Raw genomic sequence first — 17,400 nt, 5'->3', positions numbered from 1 at the left:
AGTTTATGACAATGTAAGTACAGAAGTTGAGGGTAAGCGTCTCAAAACTTTTATAGCAATAATTCGACTTTGTTCAGTATTCATGCATGTGGACTCTTTAGTGATGAACGGGATCCATCTTGGCTTTGTCTAAGTCATGTGATGAGTTGTGTGGGATTTGAACTGTGTAGTAGTCATGTGAGTAGGACTCCATTACAGTGTGTGACATTTCAAGGTTAGTTTGAAAATTGTTACCCATAAGTGCATAAAAACTATAAGCTATTTTATTTGGAATATAATTGATATTTGATTATAACTTTATAGAATAAGTGGTCAGAAATGACTACTACTGATAAAGGACTGAAGATAAGTTTTAAAAATACAGCGCCACTTGCTTCATTTTGGATAGCAGTTAAAAAAATGAATATCCTGAACTTGCTGAGGTTGCTTTGAATTTTTTTTTCCATTCCATTCTTATATTCTGTGAGCCTCATTTCTCTATGTGTGATGTTAAACAAAACTTAGAAACGGTTTAGATATATGTTATGTTTTGGAAGGAGTGTTGTCGCCCATCCAATCCAGATTAGATAAAATGACAAACAAGAAGCAAGCTTAATTACCACATTATAAGCCTTAAGTGTTAATATGTACAATGCATAGAGAAAGTGTGCCTATAAGTGTTTAATGGAGAACTGGTATTTCTCACATAATGTTTTGTTAGGCAAAAGTTACAAGTACAATAGTGATTCTCTACAGTAATTGCCTTGTACATACTTTCAAAGAAATTTGAATTTATGTTTTGTTTCATTTTCACCTTGTTATAGCTCTTTTTATTGTATGTCACAAATATAATTGTCTATACTTCCTTGGAAATTAAAACAAACAAACCTGATTCTTTTCCACAGCTCGAGAATTACAGCTACTGGTCATGGACCATGCTTTGAGTAACAAGACTTTACAGCAGTCCTACCTGATAGGAGTGGGACGTAGCCCACACATGCACTGTAAAAATTTCCAACAGCCACATTAAAAAAGGTAAAGAGGATACTCAATGATTTCAAAATTTTATAATTTCAATATGTAATCAATCAAAATTTTTAATGAAGTATGAGCTTTTTTTTTCTCATATTAAGTGTTTTAAGTCTAGTGTATATTTTACAAATCTGAATCCAAATGCTACATTTTCACTGGAAAAAGTGGATTTGCATACCAAAATTGCTAACAAATGCGTAAAAATTCTCCAATAACTGAATGAAGTATTGGTTTTAAAATTAAAATTAATCAAAATGAAATGAAATAAAAAATTCAGTCCGTTAGTCAAATCGACTACATTCCACAGTTACATATGGCTGATGGCTATCTTACTGGACAGCACAGCTTTAGACCATCCTTAAACTTGAAGCCAGGTATTAGAACTAAATTTAGTGTTGGTTTGATGTTGTTAAACATGATCAAGTTTCTTCTGGGTTATAGGAATGAAAAGAATGTGAATAGCTCTAAAGAGCTGTAATATCGAGAAGTGAGAGAAGCAAGGGAAACAACTATAGTGTAAGGAGAAAAGCATCAGTTATAAACATTTTGGGATCAGTTAGTGTGTGACCAAAGCTCATTCACTTTTCTCTGGCATCTGAGAGCATCATATTGTAAATAATACTTTGTTAATACTGATGATTTCTAGTTAGCAATAATAAAAGGATAAATTTGGAATATACACTGTTAAAGAAGGGTAGAGATGTGTATAATATCATGTTGTAAAGACTTGCATAAAAATAGTTCAAGAAACTTTAAAGTACATTTAGTAATGGCATGTTTAAAAATCAAAGAGCAGTGGAAACTCACTGAAATTGGATAAGTCATGAAACCATGGAGACCTTAAAACAATTGAACCCACAAACAAAAATAGAAAATAAAAAACCAAAACCAACTTTGTTTTGCAAAATTTTGGAAGATAATTGTAGAAGCAGGGAGAAGAGAAGTTTACAGGAAACAATGAAGCCTAATGTCAAAGAATGTATCACAGATGTCAAGAGCAGTGGAGATGCACTGAAATTGGATAAGTCATGAAGCCATGGAGACCTTAAAACAATTGAACCCACAAACAAAAATAAGAAATAAAAAAACCAAAACCAACTTTGTTTTGCAAAATTTTGGAAGATAATTGAAAAGGCAAGAAGAAGAGAACTTTACAGGAAACACTGAAGCCTATTGTGAAAGAATGTATTACAGATGTCAGCTTTTAGGGTGGAATCCAACATGCTCTGTTTCTTTCCTCCTCTGCTTGTTTCTCTTGGTAAAAACACAAGGTCTGGTGTGTTTAAGGTATATACAGAGATTACAGGTCCATGGCACTTAGGAATGAGGTTTGCAAGTCCTGAGCCTTCCCCTCCAGGGTTTGCCTCGGTGAAAAAAATGTCCCAGTGATTCCCAGGCCCCGCTGGGACCCCTGGCTGCAGTACTCTTGGCATTCTCTCCATGTTAGTCTGCCAGTTGCCATGGTATGCTGTGTGTGGACGCATGTTTTTCCTGAGAATTGTTCAGGGCATTTAAGGGAAACATTTTTGTCTTGAAGGGGCAACTGAATGAAAAGTGTGTGTATGTGAAAGTCGCTCAGTCATGTCCAACTTTTGGACATGGACATGTGACCCTGTGGACTGTAGCCTGCCAGGCTCCTCTGTCCATGGAATTCTCTAGGCCAGAATACTGGAGTGGGTAGCCAGCCGTCCCCTTTTCTAGGGGATCTTCCCAACCCAGGGATCGAACTCAGGTCTCTCGCATTGTGGGTGTATTATTTACTGTCTGAGCCACCAGAAAAGCCTGGATGAGAGGAGGGGAAAGGGGAAATAATAAGGGCAAGAATGCAGGGGTTTTTGGTTTCTTGGTTCACTTGGTGCTGCAATACAATAATAAGGACATTATATTCAGTAGAACACTTCATGGGATTTCATGAACAGTCCAGGATTTGCGTACCCTTATTCCTGAGCTATGGCATAGACTCTGGAAATGAATGGAGTATAGTTTTTGACAGCACAGGTCCTGGAGTCAGACAGCCTGGGTTCATATTCAAGCAGAACATTTTTAGCTGGGTGGCCTTGGGAATTTTCTCAAGTTCTCTGTGTCTCAGTTTTCACCTCTCGAAATAGGAATAACAATAGTACATATAACCCTAGGATAAAATGAAATGATGGCTCTAATGCATTTAGAACAGTGTCTGGTAAGCTCTGAAAAAATATTAACTGTTTTGCATTATTCTTCTACAATTACCATGGAGATTTACTTTCTCAAGTTCTGTGTCCTCCAGAGAAGATTGTTGTCAATGGGAAGAAAGCTTTGTCAGGTCAGAGGTCTCTCCTGTCTCACTTAAGAAATGGATATAAAATGATAATTAAAGTGACTACTATATAGACACATAGAGACTTTCTCTCAACGCTGAGTGTGGGGAACCCTGAGCTAGGTTGTTCACAGCTCTTGTTCTCAAGAACAATTACTTCCTTCTTTTCCTCTCCTTTGAACAGTCAGAGCCCATTTTACTTTGTCACTTCTTTTCCCTATAGTCAGACAGCCTATAGTCTGTCCACAGTCTATAGATCTGTCTTTAGATCTACAGCACAGGCGGACTGTGGAAACCTCAGAGAAGGCCTGAGGAATCCCATGAGAGGGTAGGGGCCTATCAGGTGGATCTCTTCCAAGATGATATGAATTCAATACATGTTTGTTTAATATATGAATAAAGTGAAATCTACTAAGATTACTGAAGTTAAAGTTTTTAAGAAGAAGTAAAAAGGTACCCATTTAACAGATCATTTCAGCCCCTGTAAGAGTTAGACTGAATACACCTAAAGAAACCTTCAATGATTTAGGGGGTGAAGTATTATACTTAATCATTGCCCTCACTGAATCCAAAAATATGTGGTACATAAGGTGCCTCATGGGTTTGCTGGGTTGCTCAGCTGGTAAAGAATCCGCCTGCAATGCAGGAGATCTCAGTTCAATTCCTGGGTTGGGAAGTTCTCCTGGAGAAGGGATGGGCTACCCACTCCAGTATTCTTGGGATTTGCTGCTGGCTCAGCTGGTAAAGAATCTGCCTGCAATGCAGGAGACCTGGATTTGATCCCTGGGTTGGGAAGATCCCCTGGAGGAGGGCATGGCAACTCACTCCAGTGTTCTTGCTTGGAGAATCCCCACGAACAGAGGAGCCTAGTGGACTACAGTCCTTGGATTGCAAAGAGTCTGATACAACTGAGCGACTAAGTACAGCACAGCACAAGGCACATAGTGGGTGCTCAATAACTGGAATAAGCAAAAGAATACATGTGTGGAGAGAAAGACCTTGGTGCACAGAAGGAAGAATGTCTTTCCAGGGGAGGATTATTGTTACAGAGATGTGAAGGGTGAAGCAGAATGTGTTTCTGTCAGTCAGTCAGTCAGTTCAGTCGTTCAGTCGTGTCCAACTCTTTGCGACCCCATGAATTGCAGCACGCCAGGCCTCCCTGTCCATCACCAACTCCCAGAGTTTACTCAAACTCATGCCCATCGAGTCAGTGATGCCATCCAGCCATCTCATCCTCTGTCGTCCCCTTCTCCTCCGGCCCCCAATCCCGCCCAGTGTCAGGGTCTTTTCCAAAGAGTCAACTCTTCACATGAGGTGGCCAAAGTATTGGAGTTTCAGCTTCAGCATCAGTTCTTCCAATGAACACCTAGGACTGATCTCCTTTAGGATGGACTGGTTGGATCCTTTCAGTCCAAGGGACTCTCAAGAGTCTTCTCCAACACTATAGTTCAAAAGCATCTATTTTTCGGTGCTCAGCTTTCCTCACAGTCTGACTCTCACATCCATACATGACCACTGGAAAAACCATAGCCTTGACCAGATGGACCTTTGTTGGCAAAGTAATGTCTCTGCTTTTTAATATGCTATCTAGGTTGGTCATAACTTTCCTTCCAAGGAGTTAGCGTCTTTTAATTTCATGGCTGCAGTCACCATCTGCAGTGATTTTGGAGCCCCAAAAAATAAAGTCTTGACACTGTTTCCACTGTCTCCCAAATATTTCCCATGAGGTGATGGGACCAGGTGTCATGATTTTAGTTTTCTGAATGTTGAGCTTTAAGCCAACTTTTTCACTCTCCTCTTTCACTTTCATCAAGAGGCTTTTTAGCTCCTCTTCACTTTCTGCCATAAGGGTGGTGTCATCTGCATATCTGAGGTTATTGATATTTCTCCCAGCAATCTTGATTCCAGCTTGTGCTTCTTCCAGCCCAGCGTTTCTCATGATGTACTCCGCATACAAGTTAAATAAGCAGGGTGACAATATAAAGCGTTGACGTACTCCTTTTCCTATTTGGCACCAGTCTGTTGTTCCATGTCCAGTTCTAACTGTTGCTTCCTGACCTGCATACAGGTTTCTCAAGAGGCAGGCCAGGTGGTCTGGTATTCCCAACTCTTTGTGTCAGCATGGTATAATTACCTCTAGATGATGTCAGTGTGGTTCTACATGAAGGCTATTTCTCAAGGCTTCTTGCTAACCTAAAACACTCTAAGAGTAATATTAGTTATGAGTGACAGGATAATTCCTGGCACGTTTTTCTTCAATTATTCCTCTACAGTTGAATAATCAGCCTTTAGCATTACTGTTCTAAGCCTCCTTTCCCTTTCAAGAGTCTGAGAGAGTTGGTTGTAGAACAGATGTTCCACACTTACCTCCTGCTGCCACTGGAGTTGGTGCTTACAAGTGGGTTCTTTTCTTTTGAAACATTGCCAACCCCTCCCCCGCCCCAATGAATGATGGACTTTCTTCTCCGTTGCAACCTTTGTCTGCTTCCTCTTTAAGACTGTGGTCTAGAAAAGGCCAGAGTTATGCCCACATGAATAGTGGGTTAAACTGCAGTAGTTCATAATCTCTGTAATGTTGAAGGCATTTCTCCATTGTAAATAGAAACCTTCTCCATATTTGTTTTATTAGGTTTCTGCAGTTTGCCTGTTTATTTTTGCTTTGTGGCCCCTTCCACCCAGAACAGATCCTAAAGATAACCCTTGTACATTTTGTGGCAAGGACAGCCCTTGCCTGGGCAGACTCTCTAATTCTACAGGTTTTGAATGTGCCACTTGCTTTGATTGAAAAGACATTTCTAACCATCTTGTGTGTGTGTGTGTGTGTGTGTGTGTGTGTGTGTGTGTGTGTGTATCTGCTGGGGTAAGAGCTGGAAGGGATGTCTCTAGAAAGACTCAGGAGACTCATAGCATGCTGAAAGTTCCCTTTAAGGTCACTTAGTTTAGAGGCTTTAGAGGAATCTCCAAGTAGTACAGAGGTGCCTTAAAGAGGCTTCTGTATCAAGAGAGGGCTGCTGAATGAAGATGGAGGTGATTTTTCCTGCCTCCCAAGATCCTAGTAATTTAGCTTTTATCTATTTTTTAAACTGACTCCATGTTCTCATTTTACAGATGAGGTAATGGGGACTGAAAAGAATTGTTAGTAGGATACCGTTTTACTTAGGCTACTGCTGGGTCGCCCTCTTTATCATCCTTTTGATGTGCTATCACTTGCCTCACAGTGACCTCTTTTTTCCTTCATTCTCCACCCTGACTTCTTCAGTCTCCACAGATGCCATGTTTTCCTGAAAGAATTGAGGCCTCCATTATGTTTGCTCCTGTGTCTTCTTTCCCCCACCTTAACATCTCTTGTCCATGTCCATTTTTCCTTCCTTTCCTGTCTCCGAGGAAAGTATGCCTCTGCACTTTCCCAAGGCAAATCCTTCCACTTGGGTCTGCAATTCTACTTCTTCCTTTTTCTGCTAGGATTTTGTCTCAATTTGGGCTAATGCATTCAATCATTTCCTGTCATCCAAGTACCTGTAAACACATATGGGTCTTCCTATCATGCAAACAAAACAAACACAACAGCCACAAAGAAAGACATATTAATTCTGCTTATTATCCATTGCTTTCTAAATGGAGTCCGTGTGTGTGTGCTTCGTTGCTTCAGTTGTTTCTGACTCTTTGTGACCCTAAGGACTGTAGCCCACCAGACTCCTCTCTCCATGGGATTCTCCAGGTAAGAATACTGGAGTGGGTTGCCATGCCCCTCCACCAGGGAATCTTCCCCACCCAGGGATCGAACCGGCATCTCCTTCATCTCCTGCATTGCAGGTGAATTCTTTACCAGCTGAGCCACCAGGAAAACTCCTTCTAAATGGAGTGTGATTCCTCAAACATTCCACCACTGTCCTCTTCTTCCATGTTTTCTCTTACACATACCCCACATACCAATAAGCTATTTTTATTTTCCAACAAGCGCAGTACTTTTTCTTTACAATCTCCTCCCTGGTATTTCCCACTCAATCTCATTTGCCTGTTGAAATCTTCCAGAGTCCATCACACACTATCTCCCCCATGCCCTTCCTTGGCTTCCCTCAAGTGGATGTAATCCTGACCTCATTTAAATGCCCAGAGTACTGCTCCCGACTTGCAAGATCCTGCCCTTATTCTGTCAGTCTCATAGTAGCTCCTCAGGGCAGGATGACTGTTTCTCATTTTTGTGTCCCTCACAGTGCTTTGTGCATAGGTATTTGACCTGCCCAATCACATAGCCAGTTGGGCAGAGATGGATCTAGGACACATTTCTCTTGATTCTTCATCAACGGTTTTTTTTTAGTGTGTTAATAATTGGATACATGTGATTGACATAAGGGGCATTTTTCTCTGGTATCCCAAGGTCTCTGGGCTTACATTTTGCTATGACTGAGATTAGTTTAACCAAACAACTCTACTAATTGTCCCTCTATTCTGGCAGTTTTATTGTGCAAGTCAGCTCTCAACTCTGATGGATTAATGCTAATCCATCAGATTAATTAGTGCTAATCTTGGGTATTGTGTTAAGAAGGATTCTGAGGTTCATTAGGGGGAGGGCATAGTGTTTGATTGGGTTTCCCTGATGTCTCAGAGGTAAACAATCTCTTGCAATGCAGGAGACATGGAAGACATGGATTCGATCCCTGAGTTGGGAAGATCCCCTAGAGGAGGAAATAGCAACCCACTCCAATATTCTTGCCTGGAAAATCCCAAGAACAGAGGAGCTTGGCAGGCTACAGTCTAAAGAGTCGCAAACATCTGAGTATGAGTCCCTGAGTCCTAATAGTGTTTGATTAGCAGTGTCTTCAATGGCCACGAGGGGCTAGAATTATGACATACATGTCAGGTTCTGCTTGTCTATTGGAATGTATGTGGTTTGAATCATAGGAACAGAAGTTCTCTTTTCCCTAGGCCCCTTAGGGAGGTCTCTCTGCATCGATGGTCACATTTGGTGGTTGGACACATTACAAGATATGCAGTTTTTCTTTATGTGAGCCAAGCTGGTTTATGCTGGGACTAAACTAGCACCCTCGGCCTCTCCAGAGCTTTGCTCACTGAATTAGAAAATGAGTGCTTTATTCCTGTTCCGAGTTCTACCCTTCTATAATAAGAGAATGCTAGGCCTTTCTCTTATTCTCTTAGGGGCTCTGAGGACAGAATATCTGACACCTTGCTCCTTTTCATTCTTCCTGACATTGTTCTTCTTAGCACATTTAAAGCTCATGGGAAATGTTCTTGTTCTCCTAAGAAAAAGGAAAAATAGGAGGTTTGGGGAAATATGATGCAAAAAACTCTCTGGCTGAGCCGTGGAGTTCACAGGGTTTCAGTGACCTCCAGCAGGGCCCCTGTGATTCTCCTGGGTCCCAGGCCAGTCAAGGGTGGGCTTTATAGTTGCCTCTCCTCCATCCTCCCTCCTCGCTTCTCCAATCTATACTGTAGTCCTGAGAATATTACTTTTATTTTCCTCCAGCAACAAAAAGTTCTCCAAACTCACTTCCTTTACTTGTGATTGTTTTTGGCATGGATTGGAACTGCCTGGACCACAAGACCTTGAGCACAGAACTCCCCCTACACTGAGTCTTCTGCTGCTTTACTTCAGATAGAGCAGGTCTGGAAAAAGAAGTTGGTATAAGCAGATCAGTCTTGCAGGCAGAGGCAGAAATCCCTGCAGTGTATTCATACCGTTGCCCCCACACTGCAGTTTCTTGCTTCAGACCCCCAGAGTTCTGCTCTTATCCTCCCTTGTCCTGAGCTTTCCTGGTTTGTCTCAGTCACTTCATCCTTTTCTATCCTTCGTGGGCAACTTTCTTTATCTTGGTTTTGGGTGTAGTTTATAAGGCAGCTGATACACTTCCCACCCAAATTCAGGCTGTGCCCTGCTTCTTTTTATAAAAAATCATTTTCAATGGCCCTTTCTGTCCCCCTGTTCAGCAGATGTTTCTAGCTCCTCCTCATGGGCGCCAGCCCTTGTGGAAGAAATTCAATCTCTTTTTGCACCAGTCAGCCCTTTTCCAACAGACACACAACAAAGTCACTGAAACCCTACTTACGGTGAATCTCCACAGCCCCCCAAGGTCTTCACTCCTCTCGAAGCAGGTGGGCTTTAGCCCTTCCTCCAGACAGCACTTGATGGAAGCCAGGCCAGAGACCCCAGCGCCCACAATCGCAACTCGTTTGGCCATGTTGTCCTGTGTGGGGCAATGAGGCAGAACCATTTATTCGCAAGTGAAAGCCCCACCCCGTCCTTGGCTGCTCTAGCGAACCAGGAAAAAGAATTGGAAAGATTAAGGGATTTGATCCTTTTGAATCCTCGGTAGCTGGTTTCTGGTGTTGTAAATGTGAGGAGGGAAATGTTCAGGTCACTGGTTTAACCCTGTGCTTCATATGTTCCCACCCCCTCACTCAGAACTGGTTCTAAATAACAGTACAGTTGTCAAGTCTGTGGCTTTTGGCAGAACGGCTGAAATTGGATTCTTTAGTACATGGAGTTTTGCGTTCTGCACTGTGCTGCTGCCTCCAGCCTTCCTCCACAAACCCTCGAGTGAAATAATAGAGCAGGAGACCGGGAAAGGATCACCTTGGCAAACTCAGTTTTTTATGAACACATGAAATCGAACCTCAGATTGGTGAGATGTGATACAAGGTCACCTAGAAGCTGGTGGAGTGGGGTTGAGATGCAGAGCCAAGACACTGTGGCCACCACAGGTGCTGTTACAACACTGCCCTGGGCAGTCCCTGTCTCTGGCAAACTGCCAGCATCCCAGCTGCGCTGTCATCCTTCTCCTCCCTGCTGCCAGTGGATGGTCACCAGTGGGAGAGAGAAGGTGTGGGGTGGAAAGGTAGGCATGGAGACTTCTCCTCTTGTCTCCACAGAGTCCTGATTCACCTCTAGGAAACCATCGTGTCACTGTTGGCACTGATGGAAGGGTATCTGACTTTGGCCATGAGTGAACATGAACTTGTATGAATGATGAGAGGCGATATAATGTATTGGTTAAGCCAGTGGTCTCCAACTTTTATGGCACCAGGGAATGATTTCGTGGAAGACGGTTTTTCCAGGGATTAGGGTGGAGGTATGGATGGTTCAGATGGTAATGCAAGCAATGGGGAGCAATGGCCAGGGCCAGATGAAATGTCACCGCCCTTGCTTGCCCACCCACCCTCCACTCACCTCCTGCTGTGTGGCTGGGTTCTTAACAGGCCACAGTGGGCTGGGAACCCCTGGGTTAAGCAACCAGACTCTGGACCACATTGTCTGTGACCTTGGCAAATTATTCTACTCCTCTGTGTATCATAAAAAGGGAATAAAGTAGTAGTGTTTTCCTTGCAGGGTTTTGTTAGAATCAAGTGAGTCAACAACACATGGCAGTTGGCTTAGAAGTGCTCCTGGGACACTCAATAAGAACACGCAATAGAAAATGCTCAATAAATAGAAGCTATTGTAAGTATAAAAACATTTCCCTAAATCACCTTCCTCTTTGCCTTTCCCATCACTGAGCCTCTGTTCTTTAAATTCCTATAGCATTTTGGTCAATACGCACAAGCTTAACTCTTTGTCATGTGATTTTAGGTATTGTGCCCCCAAATTTTTGTGTGACATTTTTCTCTCCCTAAGTTAGTAAAATTTTAAACCAGATGGATCAAAGAGTAGATGCAAAATTACCTCAAAGATACTGTCTTCCTGAACATTTGCATTTCCTTGTCTCACAGATGAGCTTGTTCCACAAAACTGAATATACATCTTTTGTTTTTCAGGATTGAAACCCAGAGTAGTAGTTCAAGTACAGAGACTTCATCTGGTTGGTACTCTGCTGTGACCCTGGGGTCTAGGGCTGCACTTGGAACATAATGTAATTGATGCTTAGCTCCCACAAATATTTCTTTTTAAAATATATATGTGTTTTTAAAATTTTTATTTTTTTGGCTACTCCGTGTGCATGTGGGATCTTAGTTTTCCAACCAGGGATTGAATCCTTGCCCCCTTGCAGTGGAAGTGCAATCTTAACCACTGGACTGCCAAGGAAGTCCCCACAAATATTTCTTGAATGAAATGAAAAGGCTCATTTGTTTAGGTATCCTGTGAAAATGTTATAGAGCCAGTTTGCTCCAACTGGATTTGATTTACTTGAGAAAGTTAGTAGATTCCCTTTGGGGGAAGTCAAGCTCTAGCTGCTGATGGAATTGCCTTGAGCTCACTTTATAAAAGAGAGTATCTGTACTGACTCTTATTCCAAGGGCCTGACACAGTACTTTAAATATTTCCCCTTTTTTTTCTCATTTATTTTTATTAGTTGGAGGCTAATTACTTTACAATATTGTAGTGGGTTTTGTCATACATTGACTTGAATCAGCCATGGATTTACATGTATTCCCCATCCCGATCCCCCTTCCCACCTCCCTCTCTACCCGATCCCTCTGGGTCTTCCCAGTGTACCATGCCCAAGCACTTGTCTCATGCATCCAACCTGGGCTGGTGATCTGTTTCACCCTAGATAATATACATGTTTCGATGCTGTTCTCTCGAAACACCCCATCCTCGCCTTCTCCCACAGAGTCCAAAAGTCTGTTCTGTACATCTGTGTCTCTTTTTCTGTTTTGCATATAGGGTTATCATTACCATCTTTCTAAATTCCATATATATGTGTTAGTATACTGTATTGGTTTTTATCTTTCTGGCTTACTTCACTCTGTATAATGTGCTCCAGTTTCATCCATCTCATTAGAACTGATTCAAATTAATTCGTTTTAATGGCTGAGTAATATTCCATGGTGTATATATACCATAGCTTCCTTATCCATTCGTCTGCTGATGGGCATCTAGGTTGCTTCCATGTCCTGGCAATTATAAAAGTGCTGTGATGAACATTGGGGTGCACGTGTCTCTTTCAGATCTGGTTTCCTCAGTGTGTAAATATCTGCCTTTAAACATTTGAAGAATCATCATGGACAGATAAGAACTATGGCCAATTATGGATTCGAAGATGTTATAGGGAGGCAAATTTTAGGTCAATATAAGCACTTTCCAACATTTCAAGTTCTGATATTTATTTTGTTCAGACAGTCTGTATGATGGTTTTTGGGAGAGATTTTATAAGTAGGAAATTCGTAGGTAACGTGGAGGGTGGCATCTAATGCCCTATAGGGTCTTATCAAGCCAGATTCTATGATTCATCTTCTGATTAATTACCCTTCAAACACTCAATGAGGGGCTTCTATGCTGCTAAGCCCTAGGCAGGGTATTCAGGGGTACAAAACAATCAATAAGGCATAATACCTTCTTTAGCTATCATTCAGTGGGAAAGTAAGATTTGAAAATAAATACTACAATCTGTGTCAAGTGCTAACACAGAGATATGTTTCATGTGTGCTTTGCAACAAGAGCATGATGAAAGAGGTGTTAATACTGACTTTGGGGCGGCAGGAAAGCAACACAGAAGTGTACTGTTTGCTCCAGGCTTTGAATGATGAAAAGAACTCCAGTGGGCAGAGGAGTGGAGGAAGTACCCTCCAGAGAGAGGTAGCAGTGAGAGTCAGGGCCAGAGATTGGCCATAGAGGCATCATGACCACTTGACTTTATGGAGGCTTGACTCTCAGGAGGGCTTTTCTTTTGACTCCTGTAAGAAATAGCATGTTCCCCACATGAGGGGACTACATTACTCTGTTGATTCACTGAATTGTATGTGTTTAGTCTTCTTTCTGCATAAGTTTATATGTTTCTTCACAGAAGGCCATTTTCTTTGACTTGTCTCTTAATTTTCTCATAGCATCTTCCTGCATGCTTGGCTTGGACTAGTAGTTGCATAAATATTTGGCAATGGGTTGATTTCCTGACAGGTAAAATGAATTAATTCATCACCTTATATCTTTTTAATTAAAAAAATAATTGAGTAAATACCTTCTGGGAGCTAATATCCTGGGTCAGACAGTCTGTCCTCAAAATGACTTTCTATCAAATGTACAATCCATAGAAATTCCCTCCCCAGGTCATCACTGCTATTCGGTGTGGGCCAGATGCAGCCAGCCTTTTTGGAGAAGTAAACACCCCTGTGGGTTTTTTGTGGGAAAGTAGGGTAGTTGGGAGTCAGACCTGAGCTGGAAGTTTCGTGTTGGCTAATTGCCAGCAGTGTATATACAAGTAATTTGTTTCTGTGTCTCAGTTTCCTTCTCTCTAAAATGAAGCTAGTTGTGGTTGACATATATACACTTGGTTGGCATGTTGCTGTGTATGTGTGTGATTTTTTCTGACTCTTTGTGACCCCATGGACTGTATCCTGCCAGGCTTCTCTGTCCATGGGATTTTCCTGGCAAGAACATATTTACAGTAAATATGTTAAAATACACTGGATACATGTGAAATAGATAACTAGTGAAAACTTGCTGTAGAGCGCAGGGAAATCAATTTGGTGCTTTGTGGTGACCTAGATGGGTGGGATGTGGGGGAGAGCAGGGAGGGAGGCCCTAGAGGGAAGTGATGTATGTATACATATGGCTGATTCATTTCATTGTACAGCAGAGGCTAACACAACATTGTAAAGCAATTGTATTTCAATAAAAATAAATAAAAAATAAAGCTAGAAGTTGAACCTGTTGTAGGAATGAATCAACAGATGTGTAAAACACTTTACCACAGTACTTGGGACATTCTTATCTCAGAATAGAAGTTGCTATGTTATTTTTACATATTCAGGAGCATTTTCTTGAATCTGGTATTTTTGTAGACATCTGCCTTGATAATTTTGGGTTTATTTATTTGGAATAAGAGAGAATTGAGGCAACTATAGCTAAAGGTTGTGTTCTAGCAAGTGAAGGAAATGAGTAGGGAAATAAAAGAATTGATGATGAGAGAAAGGGAAAGAGAGAAAAAGATAAAAGGTGAAAAAGTAGGTTTCAAATCACCCTTCAGGACTTTTCTTTTTATTTCTTTAAGTTTTCATTTCAGATCTACTTGGTGTGATTCCATAGTCTCACATGAATTGTTCTCATGCTTGGAAAAGCAAACATGAGAATGCATGAGCACATATGCACTCAAGGTAAATACTGCATTCACATGCTAATGAAAATTAATGCTTCCAACCATTCCTTCAAGTATTGATACTTCTATGAAACCAAAGTGATTAAAAAATTAATAAGTGTTTTTTAGGAAAAGTATTGTCTGCTTTTATTATTTCTTTTAACTAAAAATCATTTCTAGTCAGTGACTGCTGTAGGTTAGACAAAGATTGATAACAGAGTAGGAAATTTTATTAAGGTGAAAAATACTCTAATGCCACTGATTAGTGTTATTTCACATGCTAATGCAAAATGACTATTAAAAATACTATTACTTCTAATGTGAATATACAATAAAAATTTGGCCATTCCTTTGCCGGAGGTTTTAGAAGCAGCGTATCATCACTATCATCATTATTATCTCAATGAAGAAAGCCTCCTCAAAGCTGACTAAATATGAAAGAAGTAATAAAAATTAAAAGTATGACCAAATTGGTGAAGTGTCCACTGGATGAAAGTGAGTTTATAAAAAACATCAAACAAAATAACTTAAGCAACACAAAATTGCTAAATGAGTTGAGAAATTACTGTCGGTTGCATCAAAGTCACTGATTATTAACCATGGGGGTTACAAACAAACCACTAGTCTTTTCCTAAGCATTTTACTTCACTGCCTCTACTTCAAAGAAGTAAGATGCAAAAATATAATGTACCGTAGTCAGATTGAGTGCCTCTGTTGGTTTATTAGGATGATATAGGGGGTTAAAACATGAAGCTAGGGCTGTCATTCCCAGAATCGTGTGCAGAGGTACTGAGTTATTTTAAAAATTTGAGGAAAACATAGTAATACTCCATGTCTGTTGAATACCGAAGTATTAGCTGGAGGTAGTTCACAATTTTTATATAAGATAGGGATGTGTTCTATTTCATGATGTAACATCTTTGCAAAGCTAGGTTTCTGACTCTTGCAATGTTAAAAAGTGAACAGTTGAACAGGAAATGAATATTTGATCTGATTCCAAGAGTTGAGCAGTGCTGTGTGCACCTCATTATTAAGTAATTGCGATTATTCAAGTATAAAATAAAAATACCATTTTCCTTAAGTTTGTGTATTATTATTTCAAACAACTACAAGGTTGATTAAAAAAATAACAAAAGTATAAATACAAAGAACAGAATAAAAATACAAATACAAAGAACAGAAATACACAAGTTGTTTGGATGTGACTATTTAATAAGAGGAACTATAACTTGAGGGCCCCAAGACAAAATTATTTGCACACTAAAGAGCCCCTTGAACCTAGGAGGTTTGGGAATCTCTGGGTTATGGTCTTTCCTCTGAATATATCTTAATTGATCAGGATACCTTATCTACTGGTGTCAAGAAATGCAAACTATCTTATACCTAGTCCAGCCGTTAACCAGTGTTAAAGGTTTCTGGTGTGACTCATCTATGTATTTCAAAGGAAGCCATCTTCACTGGTGATGATAGGCTTCTTGTTCAGTGGCTAAGTTGTGTATAGTCACTAAGTCATGTTTAGTCACTAAGTCGTGACTCTTTTGCGACCCCATGGACTATAGCCCACCAGGCTCCTCTGTCCATGGGATTTCCCAGGCAAGAATACTGGAGAGGGTTGCCATTGCCTTCTCCAGGGAATCTTCCAACCCAGGGATCAAACTCTCATCTCCTGCACTGGCAGGCAGATTCTTTACCTCTGAGCTGCCAGGGAAGCCAGACAGGATTGTATCCAGTCTTTTCTTTGTGCATTACCCACCCGCCCCTTCCCATTTCTCTCTTTCTGTCTCTCTGTCCTGTGTTGTGTCTCTTGTCCTCTCTCTCACACATGGACATATAGACACATACATCCTCTTAGCAATGAATATTGGCACAGACTGTACAATGGTACAATATCCTTAGGGGGCTGTTCATTTCAGGAGTAATCAGAGATAGTAGATTTAGTTGAATGGCAGTTGGGGGGTGAGTGAGGGGGTACACTTAGCCCTTGAGAACAACCAAACACAAACTTGTGAGAAACTTGGCTTAGATCAGGGCCATCCTCTGGGATTTCTAACCCCCAGCAGCTGTTCCCCCCTCCTTCAGCCTCTTCCGAAACACAACCACCTGATAAAAAAATTTCTGCCAGGTTCTAAATTCGCCATACCAGTTACAAGGCCACAGATGTTCCCTTGGCTGGAGGGGAAGCTAGCAAATAACAAAGGACAGACAGTCTCTCCATCTGTAAATCAGATGGCATTCAACCGGATATTTACAAGAGAGTTTTGAAACTCTTAAAATCTATACTCCTGTGAATTTAACTGAGTGAAAAAAAGACAACATGCAACATAAATTGGTCAGATTCAAAAGAGAGGGGTCATTGCCTCTGTCTCCGAGCTCATGCCAACATTTGGTAGACAAACCCCCAAAGCATTGTCTGACACCAAGTTAGAAGCTATTAATGGAAGCTCTTAAGAAAAAGTACTGATTTCCCTTTGCATTAGGAATACACGTTTCCCCCTTGAACCACTTAGTAGTCTACCCAGCAATGTACTTACCAGTGTACATGGAAGACTTGATACTATCTGACTTTACCGTCCGTTACAAGTACTCAAGCATTTACCCCTCTTTGTCCTTAGGGAGGGGGAGTGACTTTATAGCTCTCCACAGACCAAGGGAGTGGCATTCTGGTGAGGTGACTCTGTCCTGAAGCACAATAACAAAACAGGAAAAATCTGGGCCCCACCTCCCTAAATCAAAAGAATCAGAGGTTATATCTGGTTATTTACTTTATGTATTTGAAATTCCTGATCCCAAGTCCCGGCCACAGTTAAGAGTTTGCAGAAATTGAACTATGTGATCCAGAGCCAGTGTTGTCCTAGGCATCCCGGGTACACCGGATGAACCCTGTCTAGGAGATAAGGAAGGTTATGCAGAATTTGCAATCTAAGTTTAGCCATTATTTATATTTTAACTTGATTAATTGCAACAGTGAAATGCTAAGATAAATACTGGTGATATGTACTTTAGACTTACTCTTTTCCCTGTAAAAGAGAAATTATTTTAGGGAGTCATAGCAGCATATTCATTGTT

General features: G+C 41.0%; 1 protein-coding gene across 2 annotated transcripts in view; it reads right to left on the bottom strand.

The window, feature by feature from the left end:
- The window catches only part of FMO1 (flavin containing dimethylaniline monoxygenase 1), a 34,219-nt gene extending 17,284 nt beyond the window's left edge, over positions 1-16,935 (bottom strand). The window contains exons 1-2 of one of the 2 annotated variants that reach the window (XM_065936775.1): positions 16,866-16,935; positions 9,373-9,510 (exon numbers count right to left, since the gene is read on the bottom strand). In XM_065936775.1, coding sequence (XP_065792847.1) covers positions 9,373-9,504 — 132 coding nt within the window. In that variant the 5' untranslated portion in view covers positions 9,505-9,510; positions 16,866-16,935. Of the gene's footprint in view, positions 1-9,372; positions 9,644-16,865 lie in introns of those variants that run through there. The other variant, XM_065936774.1, reaches the window with a different exon arrangement.
- Between the last annotated feature and the right edge of the window lie 465 nt (positions 16,936-17,400).

The sequence above is a fragment of the Muntiacus reevesi genome, chromosome 5, assembly GCF_963930625.1.
Source record: "Muntiacus reevesi chromosome 5, mMunRee1.1, whole genome shotgun sequence".
NCBI lineage: Eukaryota > Metazoa > Chordata > Mammalia > Artiodactyla > Cervidae > Muntiacus > Muntiacus reevesi.
The sequence above is the reverse complement of the archived record's forward strand: the minus strand, read 5'-3'. Positions and strand labels throughout refer to the sequence as shown.